At 43.9% G+C, this 27,915-nt stretch overlaps 1 protein-coding gene across 9 annotated transcripts in view; it reads left to right on the top strand.

Moving 5' to 3' along the window:
- The window catches only part of MTUS2 (microtubule associated scaffold protein 2), a 507,260-nt gene that overhangs the window by 449,389 nt on the left and 29,956 nt on the right, over nt 1-27,915 (top strand). For all 9 annotated transcript variants that reach the window (XM_057489951.1, XM_057489952.1, XM_057489957.1 and 6 more), the window contains one exon: nt 9,557-9,623. In XM_057489951.1, the coding sequence (XP_057345934.1) occupies nt 9,557-9,623 (67 nt within the window). The remainder of the gene's footprint in view (nt 1-9,556; nt 9,624-27,915) is intronic.

The raw sequence follows: 27,915 nt of genomic DNA, 5'->3' as shown, positions 1-27,915 counted from the left end.
GAGTGCAGATCAGCTAGACATGTTTCTCGTTGCCAAAGGCTGACTTTGAAAGTTTACCACTCTTTTTCACAAACGGCGTCCGTCAGTGTAATCTGTATGCTTACAGTCAGAGAAGATAAGTACCGGTGCAGTGCATTTTCTCCCTGCACTTCCGGGCTTCACCAAAGGGTAAATAACGTAGAGGTGAGAACTTCAGGAGCCACAGTCTGAGGGTGTGTGTTCGAGTCTTCCCTGGAAGGAAAACTTGCAGCCGGGGAACTGAGAGCAGAATAGCAGCGAGAATTGTATGACGGTTCACACCAGGGCTGTCTTTGCTTTTGACAGCTGCCTGTGAGTTTCCAGGGGGACCAGGGTATGCCTTTCATTTCACTCCTAGAAGTATGTAGGCAAAAAGTCTTGTCTGTGAAATGCTTCCCTATCACGCACATTTGGATTTCTCAAAGATCCATGAAATGGGATTTATCAGGGGGTGGAAACTGCCTCTCCTCTGCCCCTGTGGGCATCAGGGAGATAGATAGATAGTGTGAAGTATAATATGCGACCAGGTGAAGGAAAATACATGGCTTAATATAAAACTCATTTCAAGGAGGTCACTTGGGAGCATCGTAGTTTTCAGTTGTTTACAGACTTTGAGCTAAAGCAGGGTTATGCACCACCTGGGACAATTAAACTATCTTACAAGTCCCCTAGTATTTTTGTTTCAGTGAAATAACTGTTTCAGTGGGTTTGGCTTTTCCTACCATGACTATGAACTCAAATATTTACATACACATTTATGTGCTCATAACACATAGAAAAATAAAAACATTTTCACTCAGTTGTCTGCAAATTCAGCACTGAAGTGATTAAGCCCATTTTCAAGAGAAATGGTCACAAAAAGGTGTTGAAAGAAGCTTTGTAACAATAGCTACATGTTAAAATGGAAGGATTTGCTACATGTACGATGATAATTATAATGTTCCTATTCCTAAACCCTGGTGCAAAATTGTAGAAATAGAAGCTGTAATACGAAGGCCTTTTTTGAGAAAATATGTTTTAAAGTGAATTTATCCTCCTTTTTTGTTTCATATCAAGTTCTTAGAAACAATCCTGTCATTCTCTAATTTGGAGATTTGGTGAGATAACTAACTGTTATTTCATCTCTTTAGCAGTGTGATGTTTAGTTAACTTTCAGCTTTGTAACTTGAAACTGAATACAAATTATGCTTTACTGATGAAAACTTAAAAGCTTACACCACATCTGTCAACTTTCACATTACGTTGACACCCACATTTCTTGAGTATTCTTTGCCACATTTTTGAGTAGTGTTCTGGTTGCAGGTTTTGTAAATATGTATTCATAGGTGCTCATTTTAGGAATTGAGCACTCTCTTTTTTTTTTTGTTTCATTTAGTTGCCCATTTTTCAGGATAACTTCACAGGCAGCATGCCCGGATCTTTTGTTTATCCAGTAGTTACCTATTGAGCCAGGCATGATCCTGGGAGTAGATGGGGTTCCACTCCAGTCTGCTTCTCCTGTAAGTCCCAAAATAAAATCCTTCAGTCTGTCAATCGGCTCTATTAATTCCAGCATCAACACTAAAAGAGGCCTGATACAATTGTTGGTAAAGTTGTTTCTGGTTACGTTAGCCCAGCTTAATACACCTTTTAAATAAAAGGAAAAGAGGAAAGAAAGATTCCCTCAGAGCTTTATGTAGATAGGAAAGAATTAACTTTATATAGATATGAAATAATTTTGAGAAACAAAAAAACATTTTAGCAGTTTGATTATAGTGCAGCTAAAGATGTTCTGAAAAGAATGGCAGAACAAGTAAAGATACTTTTCAAGTGTGGAAGGGGTTTCAGAGATGGGGATAAGAAATAGAAACCAGAAGACACTTCTTTAACATTTATTTATTAGGAAAACTGTAGACTCTTGCCTGGAGGATAAAGTGAATAAAAGTGTCTTATATGAACAAAGTGGTTTTTAAAAGCTGGTTGTGCTTATGTATTTTCCATTTTTTAAAAAGCCTGTTCATTGACAATATTTATTGCTAGTTTACTCTGCGCCCAGTTGTTACGAGGACTATCAAAGAATTCTTGATATGTAATACCGGGAACAAAGCAAAGGGAACTGTTGAGTGGGGTTTGTCAGTAATTTCATTAGTTGTACCTCCACCTTGTCCAGAGAAATTCCAAGTGGGGTGGGCCTCAATATAGAGCAATTAAAATACTAGTACAAGCCTGGAGAATAATTAAGTGAGAGTCAAGTGGTATTAAGCATACCTGTGTCTGGAACCTAGTGAAAAGGGGAAATCAGGGCTGGATTCATGGGCAAGGTTTCTTGGAAAAAATGGAATATGTGAATTGCACTTTGAGAAATGGGATGGAGTTTAATGAATTGGCTAGGAGAAAGGGATGTAATTCTAAGCAAGGAGTGCATGGGTGAAGGTGTTTTAGCCCAGTTCGATGAAAGATAAGGATAAACAGCAGGAAATCCAAGCACATAGGGAGTGTGGACAAATGTTTTCCAGGCTGAAAGCCAGACCCAAGTTTTTTAACTTGAGTTGTAAGTGGCAGGGATCCATCTTGGGATTTTGAAAGACTCATTCTACAGGTATTTTGGAAAGAAGGGTATGACCCAGGAGAGCCACTGGGACATCTGGATGGATCTCAAAGAGTGTGTTTACCAGGGGACTCAGCATGGTCCACGATGAAGCCAGCCATTCTGCATGAACAGAAGCTCCTTACCCTTCACCTTCCAGAGGTGATCATTCTTAGGAACACTCAGTTATTAAGAGAGACAAACTAGACATGTAAACGAGAAAGTCAACTTGCTTTTTAACCGTAAGAAATATCACTGGCAGGCAAACAAATGATAACAAGCCTGAGAAACACGTTAATTCTTTCTAGAATCAAAAGTCTAGCTTTATCTGAAGCTTTGGCAAGGAGCAAGTCATTCACATGACTTTGGCATTCACTGGCCTCAGAGCCCAGCCCTTCCGTGTCCTCTCGCCTGACGAGCCTGAGAGGGGTGCACTGGAGAGGGCTGCAGGGGGTCACTTGTCCTGGTGACTGCCTCTTCTCAGTTTCCCTTTGCTTTGTTCCCTGTCCTACACATCACCTTGTCTTGCTGGTTTAGGGTCTGTCCTGTCTCTGTAGGGGTTACTTTGTTTATCTCCACCCTAAATTTTCTGTGGTGATTATAATCTCAGAGCTAATCTTAATGACCTTTTCTCTAAATTCTTGGTAGGGGTGGGAGTTGGGAGAAGACACTCACTGTCCCATCCAAGTCTGCATGAGTGGTGTGACAGTAATAGAGTTCGGAAGGTGATTAGGAGAAGATAAAGTCCTGGGAGGTGAAGAAACTGATACATAAGTGGATTAGAAGTCACGGTACTGGCTAATTTTCCTTTGTTTTGTTTACTCTGAGATCCAGAATTACCCAGCATGACTTGCTTGGATTCAGTCATTCCCCTTGGGTCCCCATATGTCTCTGTCCTTTCTAGTCATTTATTGGTAATCCAGGTAGGGTGTGCTATTCCCTTATTAACTAAAGGTTACTCTTAGGAAGCTAGATGCCTTGTAATCACTGACTTTTCCCAGCATGCACAGAGCAAAGGCTGGAACAATGCACTTCAAGTTTAGCCTTTCTGTCTCCTTTTTTAAAACATGATACAGCTTTGCTCATTTTTCACGCGCAAGTAGACATTGACATGTATTTAAGAATATTAAATGTGAATAATACTTTGCCTTTGGCCAGACTTTATTAAATTTTATTTCAGAGTAGAAAAGCAGATACGAAAATACAGTGGCCTGTGTTAATTATATGTGAAGAAATAATACTTATTGATTAAGTCAAAGCATGGCATCAGTGCTGCCTTAAAGCCATAATAACAGAAATGAAAACCAAAGGCCAGTCCACCTCCCAAAGGAATTTTCCACAGAGCTCTATTATAAATCTGGCCAATCTTCACTATATTAATATTGAAAATGAATGCAGTATTCACAAAAGATGGTAGGAAAACAGTGCGGAAGACTTATGTGTTTTGATGTCACCTTGTGGCTGGCTTGTTTTGAAATATAACTGAAAATGTCCCCCTATTAAGACAAAGACCTGCTGTGTAGAATTAAAACCCAGTCTGAACTCATGGAGTCCTGGGCAAAAGCATCATATATGAGGAGAATGAAAAATTCCTTATTCCTTTTTAAATTTTGTGTGTATGTATATTACTCTGAATTTCAAAGATTCGCAATAAAAAGGATCTAGATGTTTCTTCAAGTACCAGAGTTCTGTAGATTTCTGAACTCCCTATTGTGGTTCTTTTCATTTAGCTTGGGAAAAGTGGCCCAGCTCACATGGCTGAATTTTCTGATCTGCCCTGATTTCAGGATAGGCTATAAAAAGATAGGAAAGACCAGTTGGGAGTCTTTGGGCTTGCCTATAAATATATATATTTACCATTTACATATATATGCTCCTCTTTTCGAGAAAAATATCAGGCGGGGAAAAGGGAGCTTACTATGAAAACACTCAGAACTACAGTGAATTTGATGAAATTATCACCAGTACTACCTTGTCCCTGATCTAGAATTATTTCAAGGAGAATCACAGACAAGCCACAGAAGCGTGGTGGGAAAAAGAGGGGGGTCCATCTGATGGGGAGCAGTGACAGAGGTCCCAGGAATGGCTTGTGCCTGGGTCTCCCGGCCTTTGCCTGGGGGCCCCCTTCATCTTCCTGTTATCCATCCTCTAGTCTCAGGAAATCTCCAAGCTGGCCGTGCCTGTGAGTTGCATCACATTGTTTCCTAATTGCTTATTCATTCACTGACTGCCTGGGAGACTCTTAAACTCTTGAAGGCAGAAAATTCCATCCTGGCACGATTTGCTGGCACATAGTGGGCACTCGGGAAGTGTGTTGTTTTATATAAATTTCCTATACCTGGATTAGCTGGGGTGAAAACACCCCTGATTCACCCACTATTCAGTTAGAATAATTAGCAGACTTTGTGTCGGTCTCTAAATCGAGGGAGGGCTGAAGGGGCTGAAACCTTCACCAAGCACTTTACATATGGCAGCCAAGTGCAGAATCACGTGGGTGGTGCCCACAAGGGGAGGCATTTTCACTTCCCATTACCACCAAGTTCACAGGGGTAGCATCAGCCACCTAAACAGATAACCCTCAGGGGCCAAGAACGTTAAAATAACAGAGTGTGACAGGCTTGCTCGGGGGCTTGGCCACACATCAAGTTGCGGGAAGTTAAAAGCATGATTACCAAGTCGTTTGCATTGCCAGGGGTCTGCAGCAAGGAAAGATTACAGGCAGCATCCCCCAAGAGTCTGTGAGCGCCTCAGCATGGACAGCCATGGCTAGGAGGGCACGCAGGCTCCACTGTAGCAGACTCGCCAGGGTATGGTTAAGGCCCGAGGTGGAGGGGAGAGTCAGATGTGCCGTGGGGGCAGCTCATCTTGGAGTCTTACCTGCAAAGGCAGTAACACACTGAAAGGACAGAGAAGTCAGAGTGCAGAGGCACGTGGCCAAATAAAAGAGGCGGCTAAGAAGCCGCAGCTGCTGATGCGGGGCTTAGAGGAATGTCCTCCAACGGACCATTTCCAGTTAAGCCTGTCATGGGGTAAATAGTAATTTTAGAGGAATGGCCTTCTTAGACTTTGTGATTTCTGGACTGTATCACTAGGATAGTTTGGATGGTTAATACTGAGATCTATTTTTAGCCCTTTGGAGTGAAAGCAGGAGTTCACGTGCTTGGCACCAGTTAGGAATTTTCCACTCATTCCCCATGTAGGGAAGCACTGCTCTAACCCTGGGCTGCCAGAGGAGGCCCTGCTCATGTTTCGGTCACCGCACCGTGTCAGCCCCCTGGCCCTGGCTTAGGCTAGGGAGCCGAGGGCAATGGCGTGAGGTCCTTCCAGAGGGAGTCTTTGGGGCAGTCTGCCTCCTGGGTGCCCAACAGAACCGGAGGGTCTTGCAGGACTGCTTCTGGAATCTGCTGAGCCACGATTGGTGACTTTTGAGGCAAGGAGGAGAGTGGAAGGTCCTTTTAAGTTCACTTTGTGCCTAAGGGACAGTGTCCCTGCAGTCACTGCTGTGGACTCATTCCATTCTGCAGGGCAGCCCTACATCATTGTGGGTTGGCTTGCAGAAAACCAGAAGTACTTAACCGATGCGGAGAATTCATAGATTAGAAGAGCTTATGTCATTTCAAAAACAAGCACTTAAGGAAGAGGGGCTGGTGCCGGTGCCAGAGGCCGGCCTTAGCGAGCAGAGCTGTGCTGTGCCAGCGTCAGCAGCAGGGGTGTTTTCGGGGGAGGGGTAGCTGGTAGGGAGTGCCAAGTAGCCACCCTATCCGAAGGTACACCACTTGGGCTATGCTGGAAGTGAACTGACACGCAGCTGACAAATAATGCCAAGGACAAATACAGGGAGTTCAGGCTGCGGGGTGGGGGGTGAATGCAGCCAGGGAAGTTTTCACTGAAACAGGGTGGTCAGGTGCAGATGTCGCCTGCCTTCAGTTAGACATGAGTAGCTTCTTGGTGATAAGGGTTCTGCTCCATCCTGAGGGTCAGTGCCCTTTGGATCTTGATATCGTGCCTATGCAAGGATGGGCAGTGGGGGAGAATCACAGTGCGCTGGTGTTGGATGAAGAATGTGGGCCCTGACCAGCTGAGCAGGGGCTGGCTCCTCTGCTGCTGAGTCCCGGGTCCATCCCCCTTGCAGGAAAGTAAAATCCAGGACCCTCTTGCCAGCATTTGGAGGACTGTATGGGGTCAAGGGCTTACTTAGCACTGTATCAGCCATATGTAAAGTGCTTGGTGAAGGTTTCTGCTAATTTAGTGTAGTAATTAGCCGGACCTCATCCAGCATGAGTCATTTACCCTGATATTTTGGCCATTGGGTTTGTTGCTTAGCTTTGATGGCACAGCCTTCTTTGGTAAGCCACTTGATGACTGTACTTGAAACTTGAAACTGGTTAGCTTTCTAGCCTGCATTTGCCAAAGGCTGGGGGCGAAGGTGGCATGGGCTGCCTTCCCACAGCCTCTCCATGTCTGCTCCCCACCGTGGAGAGAGTTCAGGGTCTCTTATCTCACCTATGTCCCTCCTACTTGCCTTCTGTCTCTTCTCTCTTCCCATGCCCTCTTTGTCTTTTCTTGCTTCTTTTCTTTGATTCTGCAATGATGGGAGAGGCAGGCCTGGCTGCCAGTCTCAGCCTTACTCTGCACCAAGTGATGCAAGTCAGAAGGTCCCCATCAGCAGTCAAAGTGACACTAGTGGGCAGGTCTCCCTCCATCAGCAATCGCTACCAGAATCTGCACTGTCTGGGCAGAGGCCTGTCCCCATGGACCTGCAAGCTGCTGTCTCCCCATTGTCTTATTCCTCTGGGGTTGGAGGGTGTAGACTGATTTGTCATGATAAAGAGATACTCCCCCCAACACTGTTAACATCTGCCCAGGTCTTCTTTCACTGGGTCTGCTAGTAGGAGCAGAGGGAAACATTGGCTTTGGGTTAGAAATTAGAGTTAATTCATTGTTTATAGTTAAGTTCTTGTTCACTGCCTGGCCTCTTCTAGGTCTTTGTAACTCTGAGCTCTCTGAGAGTGAACACTTGAGTCATGCTATTTGTGGACTGCTGAGTACAGCATTTCAAGTCTCTGGCTGTGCTTGGGAGTTGAGATTATGAGTGTTAAAATTGTTCTTGATAATAGGAACAAGATGTTTTTTTGCACTAGTTTAAGATTATTTCAGGGTAAATACGGAAATTCACTCTCTCCTGAATACCAGATTTTCTTAATTTATAGGAACAAATTGGCTGTCAGCCGGCCATGTTATGCTGTCCTTGGGACAAGTGATAAGTCTGATTAGAACATTTTTCCCGTCTTAGGTTCTCTAGTCTTTGAACTTAGAATAGAATCAGGGCAGAGCCAGGAAGGTGCTTTTATTTAAAAATAAATTTAAAAAAAAACACAGCATAAGACTAGCATGCCATGTCTAAACACATTCAGATACTTAATATGGAAAAGCACCTACTATCTGTAGGGTGGTATCCAATTGCAAATAAAAGGAAACAACAAAGTAATAATAACAGCTAACACTTGTATGGAGCTTGTTCCAGGCACCATTCTAATGACTTCACATATATTAGTTTACTGAACCCTCACGACAGCTCTACACAGTGGGCACGGCATAGAGCCAGCATCAGTCTGTGATCAGGAAAGACATGCGCCCTCAGGAACGATTGCTACCCCCAAATTTAGGGAACCCAAGGATGCTGTGGGCTGGGATGGAAGGAGAGGGCTTCCTGAATGAGATGAGGATCCACTGTCCCTCCAAAGTTGTATTATTGCTGTATTATTAAGAGAACCATGAACTGGGAATGTCTTATGCCTGTGGCTAAAATAGCTCTCAGTTTCTATGAAAATAGGGTTTCATTTTGGTATTATGAAATTATGACATTGCTTAGCAAAAGCCCTTTGATAACCAGAGAGCCTCCTATCAACCCAAAGCAGTACATGTGTTATGTGGGTCTAAATGCAGCAGAGACAAAGAATTGTGACAACTGTCTGCTCACATTTGATACGGGTGCTTCAGAGGTGTTGAAATCAAAGTCAGAGGATGTTAAGAAAGAAAGATCATTCATGAGTCACTGATGATCTTCATGCTACATGTCTGATACACATCTCAACCAAAATGCCCTCTTTGGAAATTTTTGCTTTGTGAGTACAATCTACAGAATAAAACAGATTTTCTTTGAAGGCCTACATTTTTGAGATCTCTAACTCGAAGAGCATTTATATGGCACATCTATCCTAGCTGTTATTAGTAGTAATAAAACCATAACAAATGTAAATGTTTACAGTGACCCAATAATCCAGATTACAAGTTCAGCATATCTTTAGCTATTTCTCTATGTTATGACATAGAATGTATTTGACTTGAAAATAACTTGGCAGTCATTTAGTTACAAATGGCCATCTTTGCACTGCTAGTACTTCAAGTGTGCATTTTCTTCTCGTTCCTTCTAGTGGAACAGAAAACTGTCAATTTTGGTGTTGGTCTTATTACAAAGAGAAATGTTTCATGGTAAGTTTTATGCTCATTATTCATCAAGTAGCTGACCATGCTACTTACAAAAGGGTAAGTTTAAGGGGACAATTGGTAAAATAAATGTTTGCCCCTCAATGAAATGTGGCCTGCCTGTTTTCGTGGTCAAAAATCTCGTTGTGGTGATAATGATGAACAATACATAATAGCAGAGAACAGATTAATGTGCAGAACTGACACACACACAAGTATTGTAGGATGATATATGCCAGAGTGCAAGATAGAGAAAAGGACAACCAAGGTATTATTATTAATACCGCATTGCAAGCTTTGCGATTGGAATGTGATACAAGTGAATGAGTAAGACATGGCTTTGTAAGTTTTTTATATGCTTATAATGAGAAGATTATCTCCTTAAGAGTTGGACCTACAAACATTTGCTTAATATGATTCATTAATTAAACATGTGCAATCTAGCCTAAAACTAGGGGACTCTCGGTATCCATTTTGTTTTTGCAGAATGAAAGTGCCCTTGTGAAAGAGAAAGAGCTGTCAATCGAACTTGCAAACATCAGGGATGAAGTTGGTAAGTAGGGCATTGGAAATGAAGAGCATGAAGACTGTCTGTTCATAATACCTATGAATGTGTAACAAAAGTAGCTGTGTCTCACATAATAAGCCAGAGCATACCTGCCAGTGTCTTACCCAGCACAGCGGTGGGGTGCTATAGCCTTGCAGGGAGCCATAACTTTTATGTTTCTGTTGTTATAAAGACAGTTTCATAAGCGTTCGAAGTGGAACGAATCAGGCCCTGATTCTGCCCTTCGCAGATGGCAGCGCGCACATCCGTGTGGTGTGTGCTGTGACAAGCAGCCCTCCATGTAGGCCCCCTGGGCAGGCAGCGCTCCAGGAAAAGCTGTGCAGCTTTGGTGGGTCCCATGAGACACAAGACAAGATAGTCCATGGCCTCCTGCCATGAAATGCTCTGTGAGACCAAACAAGGTCAAACACACAAATCTGGATGTGGGTTCATGTTGAAACTCCTAATCTTTGACTGATAACGTGGTATATAATTCAGTCTGAACCATAAGAGACCTTGCAAATGATAGATGGTCCCCAGACTCTGGGGGTGTCATCAGTGAAGGGCTCTCACTCTAGGTCAAAGCTCAGACCAAATGTTTGCCGTGTTCCAGTCTCTTGAGCTCATTTCTCTCTAGACAATCTGTTATTTTGTTTTCCCAGGAGTCAGTCAGCAAAGATGAAATAAACCTCAGCCTGCTATTTTCTTTATAGTGGGCATTTCTCCTCCGTCCAGCGTGGTCCCGGGGACAGCCCCCCAAGTGCAGGCATGGCTTCTTCCGCAAGCCAAGGGACTTGAACAGCCCCAGCCTTCCTTGGCAGGGGACCCAGTACCTTTTCCTCCTGCAAATAGGCACCAGACCTGAAGGCCAGACGAACCCAGGGAACAATGTAGAATGATAAGTAGTAATAGACTAACATGTAGGGATACATACGTGCAGTACGCAGAGCACTGATTTCCAAATGTGGCTTTCCCTTCTTTATTTTATTTTTGCATCCCCTGGTGAGGAGCCCTAGGGGTTCAACCCCACTGTAGGTTTCCTGAGAGAAGCCTGAGAGGCAGCAATGGCAGAACTCATGGGGGGACAAGGGCCAAGTGTATGTATTTATCCATGAAAGGGATGCTTCCTTAGGTGAGATTAATGGTTCACCCAGCCTTAATGACTCCGAGCATGAGCTCTGGAGGCAGCAGCAACCATTCAGGTAGGACATGTTAGCTAACCTCTCGTAAAAAGGAGAGTTGATTAGAGAAGGTCATGGTGATAGGCTGTCTGAAAAGGTGACTCTTGTAACTATCAGGTGTAGCACTTTGAACCTGAAAAGAGAGGATGAAACCTTCCACTCCAGGTGAATTCCTTCCCAGAGAGACATCTGCAGCCCTGATGGACAAGCTTTGGGTCTGGGGTATGCACCCCAGTCCAGCTGGGTAGAATATGCTAAATCCTGTACTGATTCCCTGTGCCCTTTCCCAAAGCTTCCGGGTGAAGCAGATGTCACACAAGGATCTTCTTGGATTTTTGTATTTAAGTCTTATTTGATTTCCAAATTAGTGCTGAGAATAGAACCAGAAATCACCTGCCAAATGAGAAAGCTGGTTGGGGGTTGGGGAGGCCTGGGCAGCACCAGGGTGCGGCCATTCGGCCCAGCATTCAGCCCCAGTAGACACTTTAGCTGCATGTGCCTGAACCACCACAGAGTCTGCATAGTGAGGGGAGACAGGACAGGGGGTGTGGGGATCCTCTGAGTTCTGGGATCTTGTTCTGCACGAGGATGAAGCTTACAGACCACACTTATGAGTGATCATATAGAAAGAGAGATGGCCAGTCCTGTCTCCTTATCACCAGCCCTACCTGATTTAGACTTCCTGTCAGCCAACACTGATGGGGGGCACTGGAGGGGGGCGCCCTGGAGGGCTGTGGAGGGAGCTGGTGTTTCTGAATTTGTGAATTCAAACATGAAAGAAGGGAGGAGGCTGAAGAGTTAGAATAGTTTAGGGGCGTTTATTGCAAATCCTAGAACAGGACTGGCCTGTCAAATTGCTGTTCAGACTTTTCATAGCCACTGAAATGCTCCCCTAAATTCTACGAATATCTGCTCATAAGTACCCATCAATTGTCTACACCCGTGGTGTGAACAATTCAATTCAAGGCTTTGAGCTTCCAGCCAGAATTAGTTCTACCGGTGGTTTTCAGCCCTGGTGCTGAATCATCTGGAATGCTGTTTTAAAATACCGATTCCCAGGACCTACCCTGGGGCAACAGAATCAAAATACGTGAGGGTGAAGCCTAGGCATCATTTTAATTCCCAGGTCTTTATTAAGTACAGTTTGAGAATCAGCGCACCACGCTGAAGGAAGGGGGTATTTGACGTTGAATCGGGGTTGAGGGGGCTGTAGGTAATTTGGGGCAGGCCTGGTGGGTGCGGTGCCATAGTCAGTAGCTCTGGGCAGCAGGAAGGCTGAGGGAGAGACGCCTAGGTGGGTAGGGAATGGCTGCAGAAAGGGGGATGCAAAAGACAAACTGCACCTGCCTGGAAGCTGCAAGGAGGGCTGGCCTGGCTCCCAGGTGGGTTAGGGAGGCAACCTCCTCCTCCTTCCTTCATCCTGGTCTGTCAGGCCTCTAAGTTAGGTTCTGTTTGGGTTCAATGGGCTTTTGGAATCCAGCCACTGAAAGTAATCCCTGGTGTGTTTGCTGACACAATTCCCATTCATAATACATTCCCATACATACTCCATCTCTGGTGGAGCTGCAACAGAATCTTCTAGAAGGTGTGCAGTTTTAATAGCCCCCTGCTAGAGATTTTGATATGTGTTATCCCACACTGATACAAATTCCCTGATTATAATAGTTTTCAAACAGGGAGTTGAACTTCGAGACCATCTCCTGCTGAATGTTTTCTGACACCTCTTCTGACATCAGATGTGCTGGAGATTTTCCCACACTAGCAACTGATGTTCCTATACCAGCTGGGTACCTCCTGTGGATGGGAAGACCATTTTTTGTAATGTTTAATTTAGTAAATTGAAAACTCAGATAAACAAAATACAATAACTGTTTCTCCCAATCCTATATGACTTCTACACAAAACCGTAAAAGATGATAGTCTGAATCTGTCCAAACATGATTAGAGTATAATTATATAACATGGTGTGATATGGTTTCTAGACTTATATACATTAGGATTCTGTTCAGGGACAAATAAACTCCCCCAAAATGGCAGCTTAATCAAGGTAGATTTTTATTTCATTCATATAAAAGTGAGGAGATAAGCACCCAGGGACAGGTATGGTTCTGCTCTACAAAGTCCACAGGGGACCCAGGCTTCTTACAGCTCACTGGTCTACCATCCCAACACTGTGGCCCTTCTCCTCATGGTCTAATATGGCAGTTGATGCTGTGGTCATCACATCTGTATTCCAGGTAGTAGGATGGAGGAAGGAATGAACAAAGAAGTTGAAAGTGCAGGTCAGCTCTCTTTGGGGAAAAGTTTCCAGGAACTACACTTCATCTTATATCTCACTAGCCAGGACTAAATCACAAGCACCCTTACCCCAGGAGAGATGGGGAATGTGCCCTTTTTTCCTTGGTGACCTTGCGCAGATATTATTTTATTACTATGGAGGAAGAGGAGAATATATTTTTTGGTAGTACTAGCAGCCTGCGCTATGAAGCCCCATCAATAAGATGGAGAGAGAAATCCTGTCGTACTAGGCAAGTGAGAACAAAGGGCTTAGCAGAGCATTTGTCAGAATACTGGGGACTCAGTATGTGCTAATTAGCTTAAATTTCAGTTTAGATTCCATTGTATTTCTTCCTCTCACAGTTTAAAAAAACCTGAGTGAAAATGCAGAAACCAAGAGGGCACCTCAGAAAAAAAATACAAACCTTGGGATCACAGAAGTATATTGCACATTTTCTGATTTATAAAAATATCTCTTCTAAGCATGCCAATTGAAAGGTAGTTTGTCAGATTGGATTTAAAAAGCAAGACACACACACACACACACACAAAAAGCAAGACACAGTTGCCTAGAAGTAACCACTTTAAATATAAAGACATAGATGACTTAAAATTAAAAGTATGGAAAAAGATACATGCTAAAACCAATCAAAAGGAAATCGGCATGTCTATATTAATATCACACAAAGTAAATTTTAGACAAATAATATTACCAAGGATGAAAATGGCCATTAGATAATGATGAAGGGGTCAGTTTACCAAAAACATAAAAATACCAAATATCTGTGTACCTAACAATAAAGCTTTCAAATTTATATGAAGCAAAAAGTGATAGAACTCAAAGGAAAAATAGACAAATCCATGATTTTTGGAATGGAAACTCCCACCTTCTCTCTCAGTATCAATAGGACAAGCAGGCAGAAAATTATAGAAGTGGCTATAGAAAATCTGAACAGCACTATCAACCAACTTGACCTAATTGAAATTAATAGAACATTCCATCCAACAAACAGGATAACATCCTTTGCAAATGCCCATAGAACATAAGCAAATAGAACATATTCTGGACTCATAAAACCTCAGCAAATAGAAAAGAATTGAAATCATGCTAAATGTTTTTAGACTTAACAAAATTAGATGATAAGAAAATATGTGAGAAAACTCCAAATATTTGGAAATTAAACAGCATACTTTTAAGTATACAGAAGGAAACCACAAGGTAAATTTAAAAATAAGTTGAATGAAAATTAAAATACAAGATATCAAAACCTTTGGGATGCAAAATATTCTCCGAATAGCAGAGTTGAATCTTCTCATTCAATTTGCTCAGCAACTTGAGGGGGAACTAATATGTACTGTAACTGTCTTAAGCTCTCTGGCAGGGAGGCAAATAGCGTTAGTTGAAAACAGGTTTGATCTAGTAGGTTTATCTGCTGTCAGACATAAATATACTGCCACGCTGTGACAATATAGCTTCAAATATACTGCTTTCTTTGCAAAATGGACCACTCAGCATGACTAGGTCTGCGAATTATCTGCCCCTCCTCTAAAGAAATGATCAGTTCTGAGCTAGGAAAAATTCAAACCAGTGATGTCAACTGCCGTGATTAGATTTAATTCCAGTAAATGTAATTGTCATTTTTTTCTTCCATCCATAACAGGTGCTTACCAATGCACAATAATATCAAAACTGCAAACTCCCTTAAATGTACTGGAGACCGGGTTTGGTTGCCATGGAAAATACATTATCAGCTTCAATCCCACAAAACTGCCGCTTTCTTTTGAGACAATGATTTATTCCAAATGGTAGCAACATATTTTTTGATATTTATAAAACCACTCTAAGTCTATGCACATGGCACATTCTCTTTTTATGTGGAGATATGTTTTGTGATCCTCTAAAATATTTACCCTTGTATGAATGAAGATAATTCTACTTTCTGATATGTGGTAATGCTAACATTTTTAAATCTGTAGGTTTAATCCTCCACTAACCTGAAAGGACTGACCAGTATAGAATAGCTCAGGATACCAAGGGCTGCCCCTCAACTATCCTGAGAACAAACAGCTTCTTGAAACTCAGAGCCAGCTGCCTCCATAAAGTGTGACTTCGTAAATCTAATATTTAAAGTGGTGTATGATTTACAAAGCCTTTTCGCATATTATTTCCCTTGATCCCGACAGTAACCTCAGGAGACAGGTAAGGAAGATAACACCAGCACTGTTTTAATGGTGAATAAATGGTGTGGCTCTAGAGAGGAGAATCAAACCCCAAATCACATAATTATTAAGAAGAACAGCTGAGTCCGTGGCGCATTCCACCACAACCACTGCATGTTGCCTTTGTGTTGTAAGGTGTCAACTGGCATCTGGAAAAAATAATAACAGGAAAGAAAGACAGGACATGCTACAAATTTAACCTGAAAATTGCTAACGAGCATTTTGCAAAGTACGTTTTGAATAACAAACAATCACATAGAATTTATGCAAATATAGTCACCTCCCACTTGTGAATGTCTCACACTCAAGGACCCCCTCTTGTGCTAAGCCCAGGGTTAGCACAATGATTGTGGACCGTCCGTTGCTTCACTTTATAACTTGACTGAACCCAGGAGATGTGCCCCTTAATGGGCCAGCAGTGAAAAAGAATGTGACATGGCCTCTGGCCTCAGGGAGTGCCTGTAACTTGGAGAGACAGCTATATAAGCAGATAATTAAAACCCAGTACACTGAGTAAGGCGCTAGAGGTCTGGGATTTCACTGGAAAGTTTGTAACCCAGTCAGGGATCCAGGAAAAGCTTTTCTTAAAGGAAATGGAGGAGTCAGTGAAGAAATGTTTCTTCCATATGCTTGATCAATTATAGAAAGAGCATTAATGACATCATTGACGTAATCTGTCCACTGGGAAATAGGAAAAATAGTGAAGACTGTTTTTCCATGTGGCTAACCCTAAGAAGAAGAGGAGAGCAAATGAGTTTGTGGTTGTGAAACTCTTTAAATTACTTGCACAGAAAGCAAGGGCAGTGTCGGGATATAAGACTCACATGATTCTCTTTGCAGAGTTTTTAACATTTGACTTTTCTTTTCTAATGCCATCATGAATTATTCTCATTCATCTAAATAACCACATTTAACCCCAGGGCCATATTCAGGTAATCAAGAGTACTGTCAATCTATTTGCTTAATTTGGTAGTTCATTTGAACAGAGTTAATACATAAATTGCAATATATGTTTATGTGATATTGAGGTCACTTTTTAAATCAAAATTACAGTTTCTCAGCCAGATGTCAGATCTTTGGGAAGTTAATCTGGTGAAAAAGATGATAACACGGCCAAGTCAACATTGCAAGCAACATATAAAGACTTACTTGGTTTTAGTAACAATGAGCCTGATCGTGATCTCAGGGCTCCTTAATACAGATGTTTTCTTAAAAATAAAAAGAATGTGGTCAGAGTTTGGCTGATCAGAATGATGGTTCCAGCAGAGACCAGGCTAACAGTGAAACGTGGGCTTTTACCTTCGTGGAATTCACTGTGGCCCAACTTTGTTCGTTTTATTTGTTAGTACACAAAGAATGGCTATGACTTTCAAGGAAATACCTTTTAACTAAGCTTACTAGAGTCCAGTGTGGAAAACAAAAACACCAATTTCTTAATTTACAATGAAAATTACATCTCCTTATAGGCACATCTACCTAGAAAGCCGATACTGTCATCAGAAGACTACTTAGTGGACCCAAATCAATCCTGTGCTATAAATAATAATGGCATCTTGCTGAGATAGCTTTGGGCAGCCATCTGCATGACCTGTTCTCTTTTAGGACCTCAGTTTTTAGGCAGGGATCCCCTGGGAGGAGCTGGCAGTCTATTAGAATCACCTGGGAGCTTTCACCAAACTCCCCTGCCCTGACTTCTGCTTCCAGCCACAGTGGAGCAACTAGTCCTGGACTTATCATCCCACTGTATGCAGCTATAAACCAGACAAAACATAGGAGGCAGCTGTTTCCAAGCACTGGGCAATAGCCACCACAGGCCTGTGATCCTTGAGTAAAGGCAAAAACTCAGAGTCCCATGTTAGCCCCTGCTTTCTGCCCGGGGTCACAGACCGCAGCACAGAGGCGAGCTCCGGGTGGGAAGTGATCTCACCGAGCTGAAGAAGCAGATAGCAGCATTTGAAGCAAGTAAAGTGGCTGCAAACTGTGGGGCTGAGAATAGAGAGGGGCAAACTGAACAGAGCAGGGCCCCGGATATTTGCACAGGGATTTCCCCTGCGTTCTTCAGCAAAGCGTAGGCTGTGCGTCCAGGGCGAGGCCTGGCAGAGGGCAGCCGCTGCAGGTCTGAGAGCGGAATGAGGTACCAGAGGTTGCACAGTGCTGGGAGATACTGGAATTCCATCCCAGCCAGGCAGCAAGGTCTCACTGAGCACCTTGAGCCATCGGTTGAGATCTGACAAAGGCCAGGCTGTAGGAGTCAGGACCCCGTGATAGAGTAGACAGAGTCAGGGTCTCTCTAGGCCCAAAGACCAACTGAAATCGATCCACTCTAACAAAGAATAAAACCAAGCCTGACAGAATCAAAGGAGTCCAGTAATTTACCTGCCTCCCCACAAAACTCAACACTTGTTAAAGAAAGACAATGTAATACAATATATCATCCACAATGTTGAACATATATGTATTTTTAAAATTAGACATACCAAGAATCAAGACCCAAAATCAAGGAAAAAATATTATATATTTATAATAGCTTCTGTAAAAAAAAAACCTTCTAGAAAAAGGAAGAACATGGTGAGTATACAGGTAGTGAAGCACAACAAAGAAATGGAAAGTATAAAAAAAAGAAACAAATGAAATATTGGAACCCAAAAGTACAATCTCTGAAATGAAAAATTTACTTAGCATTTGGAGCCTACAGAAAAAAGAATCAGTGAATTGAAGAGAATCAACAGATATTGTCCAATCAGAAGAACAGAGAGAAAAATAAATATTTTTAATAAGTGAGTAGCGTGTCAGTGACTGTGGGGCCACACCAAGCAGTCTAACAGATGGGTAACTGGACTGTCAGAGGGAGAAGAGAGGGACTGGGGAGAAAAAATATTTGAGGAAATGATGGACCAAGATCATCACCGGGTTTTAAAAGAGAAACCTAGAGACCCAAGAAGCTCAGTGAACCCCAAGCAGGACAAATACAAACACACACATCACGCTGAGCATATTTCAGTGAGACTCCTGAAAACCGCAGATCAAGAGGAAATATTAAAAGCAACTAGATAAAGATACATCATATACAGGGAACAAGGACATGAACGACAATTAGCCTCATCAGAACCAAACGGGGGCCAGAGGCAGTGGAATGACGTTTTTAAAGTGCTGTAAAAAAAAAAAACACCTGATCTTTAAAAATAGTAGACATTTGGGTCTGCAGGAAAAATTTAAGATTTTTCAAAGTGGAAAAGTATAAAAGACTTTATTTTGTTTTAAATTTTTTATTTTCAAATTTCGGTTTGATGATCTTCAACTATGAATGCATTCATGGAATCACCACCCCAAGCAAGATACAGGATGTTTACGTTGATCCAGAAAGTTCCTTCATGCCCCTTTCCAGCCAATTTCACTCCCTCCCTACATCTAAAGCAACCGTTTTCTTATTTCGGTCACCACAGACTAGTTTTGCCTCTTCTTGGATTTGATGTAAATAAGATCGGGTGGTATATACTCATTTGTGTCTAGATGCGTTTGCTCCACATACAAGATTCATCCACATTGCTGGGTACATCAGTAGTGTGTCCCTTTTTATTTTTGAGTAGTGTTCCGTTTGGAGGAATGTACCAAAGTTAATTCATCCATTCACTGCTGATGGCCATTCAGGTGGCTTCCACTTTTTGGCTGTTATAAATAAGACTTATGAATATCTTTGCACAAGTCTTTTTATGGACAGAGATGTTTCCATTTCTCTCAGGTAAATTTCTACAGGCGAAATTACTAGATCATGGATATACGTGAGTTTAACTTTAGGAGAAATTACCAAACAGTTCTCAAACTGGTTATACCATCTTGCATTATTCCTAACCATGTTTGAGAACTCCAGTTCCTCCACATCTTTGCCAACATTTGGTATTGTCAGGAATTTTGTTGTTGATTCTAGTAGGTATGAAGAGTATCTCATAATGGCCCTAATTTGCATTTTCCTTACCACTAATGACATTGAGCACTTATTATGTGCTAACTGGTTATTTGGATATCTTCTTTTGTGAAGTGTCAGTTGCCCACATTTTTTTGAGTTCTTTGTCATTTTACTGAAGGGCAGCTGCCACATTTCCCTGGGCACAGGCTCTCTCAAGGTTGCCGCAAGCCCCACCTGGCCCACCATTCATTTGTGTTTGTGATCTGTTTTCTAAATCCCAGCTGTTAAAGACCAACTCAAGATGGCCTAAGTCTACAGTCATGAATAGAAAAAAGTGGAAAGCAAATCTAGTGCTAAGATCTAAAGCATTCTAAGAGTGCTGTTCCTAAGGTAATTTTGAATGCCTATTCTGCCTGAAGTTATTGGTATGAATGAGCTATGATCCATAACCCAGAAATGTTTATGATCAGCTGGGTAAACAGGCATGGCAGCAAATGATCATACCATGAAATGAAGGAAGTGGCTCTCTCCTTAAAATATCTGTCTGTCCCAGATGCTATTCTAGACCCTCTTTCCTGCTCACTCTTCAGATCCTGCTGGCGGATCTCATCTACCCCTGCGGCTTCAACGACTGCCTAAACTGCTCCCTGCCAAGCCCCTGTCTTTGGCCCTGGTTTCCCTTGAGGTCACCTCTTGGTGAACCACAGCAGTACACCTCGTCATGATCAAGTGGTTTTTATCTCCACCAACCCCATACCCCCTACCTCAAAGCAACATAAACCAAGATCTCTGCTTTTCCTGTGTTCCTAGTTTAGATCGAGTCCAGCTGAGCTGCAGTAACAGAGACACCCAAATACAATGGAGTAAATAAGAGGGATATTTTTCTCTCATGTAATAGTCCAAAGACAAGAAGCCCACAAAGCTGTTGTCCCTGTCTGTGTGCCCCTTGAAGCTGAGGCGCACAGCAGATTTCAGCCTGAGGGAAGGGGAGGGAGAGAAAGTAGACGGCAAGCAGATCTATGACCTAGAAATTGCCGTATCACTTCTTCACATCCCTGGACCCAAGCAGAGTCACATGGCTACATGGAGCAGCAAGGAAGGCTGCAAGATGGGGTCTCTGAGGCAGCCCTTTCAGTTAAAGCTTGGAGAGAACTATAAATAAAAAGATAAAAGGAGGTGGTGACACTTAATCTCAACCACAGTCGTTTAGCACAGAGATTGACACCATAATCCACAGGGTAAACTAAGACAGAAATCTGGGGGTTACCACTGACTCTGCCTCTCCCTCTCCTCATACTTGGTACCCAGTAAGTCCCCAGGTCCCGTAATTCTGTTCTCTCCTCCTCATTTCTGTAATGACTTAGTCTCCCCTTTACAAAACCTCCTCACTTGTCCCCTTACCTCCCTTCTTGCCCCTGGAGGCGGCCATCCTCCGTCGCTTCCCTGATTAAAATCAGTAACAAGAAACACATCTACTTGGGGCAGGAGCAGTGGTCGCCCCTACCTAGAGGGTCTAGGCAGGGAGGGAAAATCACTGTTCACCACATGCCTGTCCATGTTGTTTGAATTCCTTTTTCATATGCAAAAAGTAAAAATCAAAGCACTATTGTAAAGAAAGACCCTTCAGTGGTTTTATGTCATCCATAGGATAAACAGAATTCAAGCTCTTCGCATGGCATACGGAGACTGCTATTTACCCGACCAATGCAATGCCTGCCTCTCCCCTATCCGCATGTCCCAGAAGTCCTACAACTTCCATTGCCTCTTCCTAAACTGGCCTTGCCTTCTCTTCACCCCACCAACCTCCCCACACTTCCTGGAAAACTCATCAGCCATCACCGCCATGCTACCCTACCTAGCCCACTCATTCCTCCTCAGAGGAATCCTGCTCCTTATTACTTCTCAGCTTCTTGGATTCCAGACACAGTATTTAGCACACATCACATTGCATCACTGATCATTTCTGCATCGGATTCTCCCTCCGTGCCACTGGACCAGGGCCCCTTGAGGGGTGGGGTTATGTTTAATAGCCAAGGTCAGTGTCCTGAATACCTTGTGCAAGAGATTTTGTACTCAGGAACTTAGGACCACACACAGAAAATGATTTGGGGAGACATAACTTGCAAGAAAAACTCTTAAAAATATTTTTGTGTCTGCTAAATAAAATGATACAGTAGACCAAATAAAAATTATGCTTATGCTATTTTGCACATTTACCTTGATTCCCATCTCCATCCCCTCTCTCCTCACTAGAGGCACTCTAGCTCTCCTTCCCCGTGCTTTGCATCAGATGCTTACAGATGAGGCATACATCATTGTAATCAAAGCTGCCATTTGTGGAATCCCTGTGAAATGTCTAGGAGTGTAAATACGTGGTTTTCAGTTCTCAAAATAACCCTGTGGGTTGGTCACATTTTGCTTGTTTTGCAGAGGAGAATGGTGAGGCTCAGAGAGACACACGCTGACTTGCCCGGGTTCTGGGTTGTACAGCAGGGATTTGCACTGGGGTCCATCAGGCTCCAGAACCAGGCCTGTGCTTCCCACAGGCACTCCGCCTCCCGTGCCTGCCCAGAGACAGTGCTGTTGTGTTGTTTTCCTGTAGTGTCTGCCTCTCCGTTCACAGGGCAGGGAGGAGGGCAGAAGTGGCCAAATTCCACATTGAGAAAATGGAGCTGACATTGCCTGACTGCAGTGGTGTGAAAAGTGATGGGGAGATAAGGGATTGGAGGCAGGGACAGGCGATCTTTATCTCTTGTGAGAATCTGGGCTTTGCAGAGTAAGGCAAATACAGAGTCGGGGGCTGGGGGGCAGCATGGAGGGAAGACTGCGCTCCGGGTGGTTTTGCTTGTTAAAGGTGAAAAACACTCAAACGCTGAGAGGCTGCACATGTGGAGCCAGTGAGTGGGGCCCCCATGGGGAGACGCAGTGATGCGAAACAAGCTCTGGAGAAGCTGAGAGGGTGCAGCGGCCTGAATGAACTCCCAAAGACGTCCCTGTATGAGTCCCCAGAACCTGGGACGATGCCACCTCCTGTGGGAAAGAGACTTTGCAGATGTGATTAAGTTCAAGTTCTTGAGATGGGGGGTTGTCCTGGGTGAACACTGGATTCAGGAGGATCCTCAGAAGAGGGGGAGTAGGCTCAGAGCTGCAGCAGACGTGACACAGAAGCAGGGGGCAGACAGGGAGATGGAGATGCCGTGCCGTCAGCCTTGAAGTTGGAGGAGGGGGCGTGAGCTGAGGGCTCTGGGCAGCCTCTTGGGGCAGAAAAGGCAGGCATGGATCCCCCCCTGGCATCTCCAGGAAGGAACACTGCAGCGGAGACACAAACCCATCAGCCAGGACAACGCAGAGTCTGAAGATGAGAACGCTGCCGCGTTCTGAAAGGGGTGTGGCATCCCCTAGTGCCATCTCCTCTGCGGCCCGAGGATTCTGACTGCAGGAAGTGGTTTCCTAGCTATACCCAAGTCAGCACATATTTACGGAAATCTGCTTTGTATTGTGCTAAGTGGTGGCATTCTATAGATAAAGGCAGCAGGCTTACCCAGGGCATTGGTCAGACATTTCCATTAATCATAAACACACTTTTGGGCTGTAGAAGATTGTCTAAAAACTTTGCTTTTCTTTTGTGTCTATGCCTAAAAATTAATGGGTAGGCATAATCTGAGGTGGTCCATTTTGTTCCTTGGACTCTATTTGATGTATTTGTAAGTAATGGAGAGAGGCTGGGGTGCCTTCATGGGGAATGTACACCTTTTAAACAGTTAGATTCTACAGATTGAAAGCATTAATCCTTCATTCCTGTCAAAGTTTATAAGCAGTAAACCCTGGGATAAAAAATAAACTTAATCAGAGATCTAGGAACACCTCAGAGAGGTATCTCACAAATCCTGCGGAGCACACAGATTGATTACCCAGGCCAGGTCACGCGTGCATTTGACAGTCTGAACGAAGGAATGAGTATATTGAAGCCTACTCCTGTCAAGTGCATGGAAGTTGATAATCCAGCAGCCACTGGATCTCCATCCCCACCTAGGAGCAAATAAGAGGAATGGGGCCACCCAAACTATGGACAGAGGACCAAGGTTGGCAGCATCCTGTGGAATGGGGCCACTCCATGCTGTGCAGCTACTTAAGTGATGGGGTCATAGAAGTTCATGGCTTAGAACTCTGTAGGGTAGATTTTACACGGGGAAGAGCAGAACTTGAGCTCATGCACCTGTTTAAACATTTTTCAGGAAGTTATTAAAATCTTCTAAAAGGGATCTTCAACATGCAAAAGATGTCACCTGCACAATTTTTGTGACAAATATTAATGTAAGATCAAGGGTCTTCTCAATACCACTTTGCACAAGCAGCACATACCGTGAGCACACAAAGCCATTTGCTGCCCTTTCCAAAGCCTGGGACCTTCAGGACGGCCCCCCGGGTGGTGTATCAGACGAGCCATTGCCTTTGAGATGCTCTTAAAACTCTGCAAATCCAGTTTAACCTGGAGGAAAGGAATTAACATTCTCTATGCATAACCATTTTCCCAGGAAGTCACTTCCCATTTATGGGCACTAGCGTTATTAGTTCTCATGGAGAAGCATTTTTATTTTTCTTTTCAAATCTTGAAATGATAACCAGCCTTAATCCATTTCCTCTTCCTCCTTTGCCCCCATAAATCATCCTGTATTTTTCTCCTTTAACAAGCATGGCAATGATGTTCACACCCAGGAGCCGTCATAATTCATTTGTTGAAATGCCCATCCTTCATCTTGAAGAACAGATAAAAATGGCACAAAGTATTTATTACAAAAAAGAAACTTAAACTAATTGAGATTTTTGTATGTGTTATTCCTTAATCCTTTTTTTTGCTCCCCTTTTTCCAAAGCCTAAGGCAGAATAGCGGTCCTATTGTTATTCAAAAGTGTAGCAACTTCCCTGAGTCAGAACCCTGGGACTGAATCCGGCTCTTGCCTTCTGGCTGTGTCAGCCTGGACAAGTGGCTTCAACCCTCCCGGCCTCTTGTCCTCTTCTGTAAAAGCAGAGAAATAATGCCTGCTTCACGCAGCTTTGATATTTGCTGTGAAGATTAAGTAAGGTAATCTAGTTTATATGTTTTAACTTTATTTTAGAACTTCACAAACTAAGTATTTCACATTTTAATTTCTATATTTTATATTTCGATCTAAAATGTTTATGTTTTAGAACCTTACAAACTAAAACACATACGAATGCCAAGCATGGACATTAATGTCAACCTGTCACTAGGGAATGAGTGATTCGCAAAAGCACATTTTTTTGCTACAGAGGCAGCTTATCTCCTAGGGGTTCATATTGAAGGGAAATCATAATAAAAAATGGTGTACCCTGTAAGATAAATTCTAGCCAAAATAAGCAGGCGAAGAGAGGCAACAAAGGGCCAGGTAGTTTATTTGAGTGCAACTCCCGGGTGATGTTCCGCGGTCTGGGTGTCACAGGCTGGGGACGTCACACCCGGTCAGGGAGGTGGGGGCTTATAAGGGGTTAGGAGGGGGAGGAGTGGGCGAGCTATCCTGGGGGGCGTGGACAGGTATGATTGGCTAAAGGTGACATAATAGACAGCTAGAAACTTTTTTTCCTTCCAAGAGGGAGGAGGCTGACATCCGGGTCTTAGTTGGCACATCAGAAGGATGGAATTCAGGGAGCGCTGTCCCCTTTCCATATACGGCACGGACCTTGGGGTCTGGTCTGTTCTCCCCCTATGGCATCTCTCTGTTCTGTTTGCATGTCCTTGTTTTTCCTTCCTCCAGCCTAACATACCCTTCCCTGTCTTCTTCAGGTGCAGACAGTGGACTCAGTGTAAGCTCTTCTTGATGACCCGGGTCATCTTACAATATCCATAGACTTCTAGAATGCTAAGGCAGAGAGGGGGCGTAGCACACAGTGCCTACGTCAGTCGGCTCCAGCTGCCATACAAAACACCATAGACTGGCGGATTACATAACAGACTTTCATTTTCTCATAGTTCTGGAGACCAGAAGTCCAGATCGGGCTGCCAGCAGGGTTGGTTTCTGCAGAGACCTCTCTCCTTGGCCTGCAGGTGGCCACCTTCTTGCAGTGTCCTCTGTACCCTCTCTCTGTGGGCTTGCTCCCCACCCCCCCACCTCCCCTCCCCTTCCTGGGTTCTGCCTTGTCTCCTCTCCTTCCCAGGAGTCACAGGACCACTTCGCTTCCTGGACTGTTGCTTCTCCCCTATCCCACCTTCTAATCTGCTGTCTGGAAACCCTGATGTTCAGGGTTCAGTGTACAACAAGAGTTAACTTAATGTCACTCTTGCGTGAAAGCTCAAGTATAAGGAGTGGGATTTAGTGCAGCACTTGATGACATCTATGTGGGAATCTTGAGGCCTCTTATATAAAATAGTCATCCAGTTTGGGGGCTGTGTTCCCAGAGTGTGGCCCACAGGTAGGTAAATGGTTAGTGCACGTCAAACACTACCTTGATAAGAAACCTTTCCGTGTTTGTTACGTAGCATGTGAAATTCCTAGCAACTAGAAAATGCTCTTTATCTTACTACAGCCAAATCCTGCATATTTTCCCACAAACCATTTACAACCCACAGGGGAAAAAAAACCACATCCATCAATTGGCCCCCACTTCACTGGGGGAGATATCATACCAAGTCTATCCTGAGGTCTCATGCTTTTAAGATCTCAACACATATAAAATAAGCTATGGCATATGAACTGTTGTGAATTAGAATATCATCATTAATTATTACAGTGTCACAGGGCTTGTCAAGATACCAGAAGTCCTGAATTTCATATTTTCCTACTAATTGACAGCATCCAGAAGGGTCCGCGTGAGTGCCAGGAACCCAATATCTGCCATAACGTATGCGAACTACAGACCCTTCTACGTGCTGGAGTTCATCTAGTGATTCAGTAAAGGTTTATTCGGTGCCTGATGCCTGAGGTGTCTGCCCAGATGGCCTCTGCCTCAAGTGTCCCCATGGCCTTAAACGGCACCATTGTTGCTCTCTGTCTCCCCAGACCCTCATCCAGCCCATGAGCCAGGGTGGTTCTGCTTCCCAAATACAGCACACATCAATCCACAAATTCCCATGTTCCAACCTCAGTTCTGGTTCCCATCAAGACTGCCCAGACTCCAAAAGCCTCCTTTCCCACTCTCCTGCCTCCTGGAGTCTGTTCTCCATGCCACCACCAGAGGGATCTTGTAACAGCTTAATTAGCTCTGTTCTCTCCTGTTTTAGACCATCACGGGCTTCCCAGTGTTACCCAGGTATCTTCCTACCTCCTTTTCAGAACCCATGGGCCCTGTATGATCTGACCCTGCCTGTCTTGAGCTTTGCCTCCTTCCACTGTCTCTGGAACACTGGAGCCCTGTGGAGGCCTTCCATTCCTCATCTATGACGAAGTGTTCCCGCCTCAGGACCTTTGCACTTGCAGCCTCCCACCTGTGGCTCTCTCCCTCTCTGTCGTACACATCCATCCGGGATGCTGTCCCCTCAAAGAGGCCTGCTTTGTTCACCTAGCTAAATCTCACCTGTCCCTTTCTGCAGTCCCTCCCTAGCATTGCCCTATTTTGCTTTCTTCACTGAAGTTATCTCACATGTTTGTGTTCTAAAATTGTGCTATTTAAAAATTTTGCTCATCTGTTTATTTGCCCCTTATGACTGCTGCGCCTAGGTCTGGGTGCAGCACCAGCAGGCGCCTGATAAATTCACTTACTGTCTACTGACTGTTGGCCCATGTATCTGACCACAAATGCAGAAATGGACATGACCCTCTTCCTTGCCACTGGGGAGGGAGACAGACAGGTAGGGAGATGTACTGCAGTTCGAAACAGCGAGTGCCTGAGGGTGACGTGCTAAACCTGGCCTTACCTCTGAGCTGTTCCAGCCCTGGTGTGCTGTGACAGCTCCCCCAGGGAGGCAGAGCAAAGGGGAGAGGCCGTGGCCTGGCTGCCAGCTGCTGCTCCATAGGGCCTGGCCCACTCACACAATGGCCTGGGACCCATTATCCCTCTCAGCCCTGCCTGCTCCTTGGAAATGGAGATAAGGCTGCCTGCTGGACACTTCCCAGTGGGTCTACCGTGTGCCAGGCTCTTGGCACCCAGAGGCTCTCTATACCTGGAAACTGTTATTTTTGCAGCAAAAACTGCCATTTAGTCACTGGGCCCTGGAGATGCGGCGCCGACACTTGACAGCAGACCCAGGACTGTCTCCTGGGCTCCTTCACTCCCATTTCTGCTCTTAGTACCTGGACCTTTCATACTCCATTTTCAGCCCCTCCTTTTCTCTCTTCTTGACATTTTCATTAAAAAAGTCTTAAAGAAAGAGGAAGAGAATCAGGCTCTAGAGAGCAGGTGGCCAGGATCCCAGGCAGCGAGCTCGGTGAGGCTTGACTCTGTTTGCCCCCTGGATGTCGCTGTGATCTGACAGTTTGGACAAAGGCATTTACCACCAGAGGGCAGTTTTCAGGCGTTACAGCTCCCCCTGGTGGGCACTGATTTGTTACATGATCCCTGCCATCCAAAACAAAAAGAAACAATTTCACAGCATAAAGATGTTCATAATTTTTAACCTGGTATAACTCCACTTCTAGGAATGTATCTTAGTGAAAAAGCAAAACAGTATATGGATGGCACTCACCTAATGTCTGACCATAAGAGCATAAACACTACGGGACATCAACATGAGAATATAAGGCAGCCATAAAAATGTTAAGGA

This window comes from Manis pentadactyla, chromosome 2, assembly GCF_030020395.1.
Source record: "Manis pentadactyla isolate mManPen7 chromosome 2, mManPen7.hap1, whole genome shotgun sequence".
Lineage (NCBI taxonomy): Eukaryota > Metazoa > Chordata > Mammalia > Pholidota > Manidae > Manis > Manis pentadactyla.
This window is presented reverse-complemented; position numbering and strand designations above follow the sequence as displayed.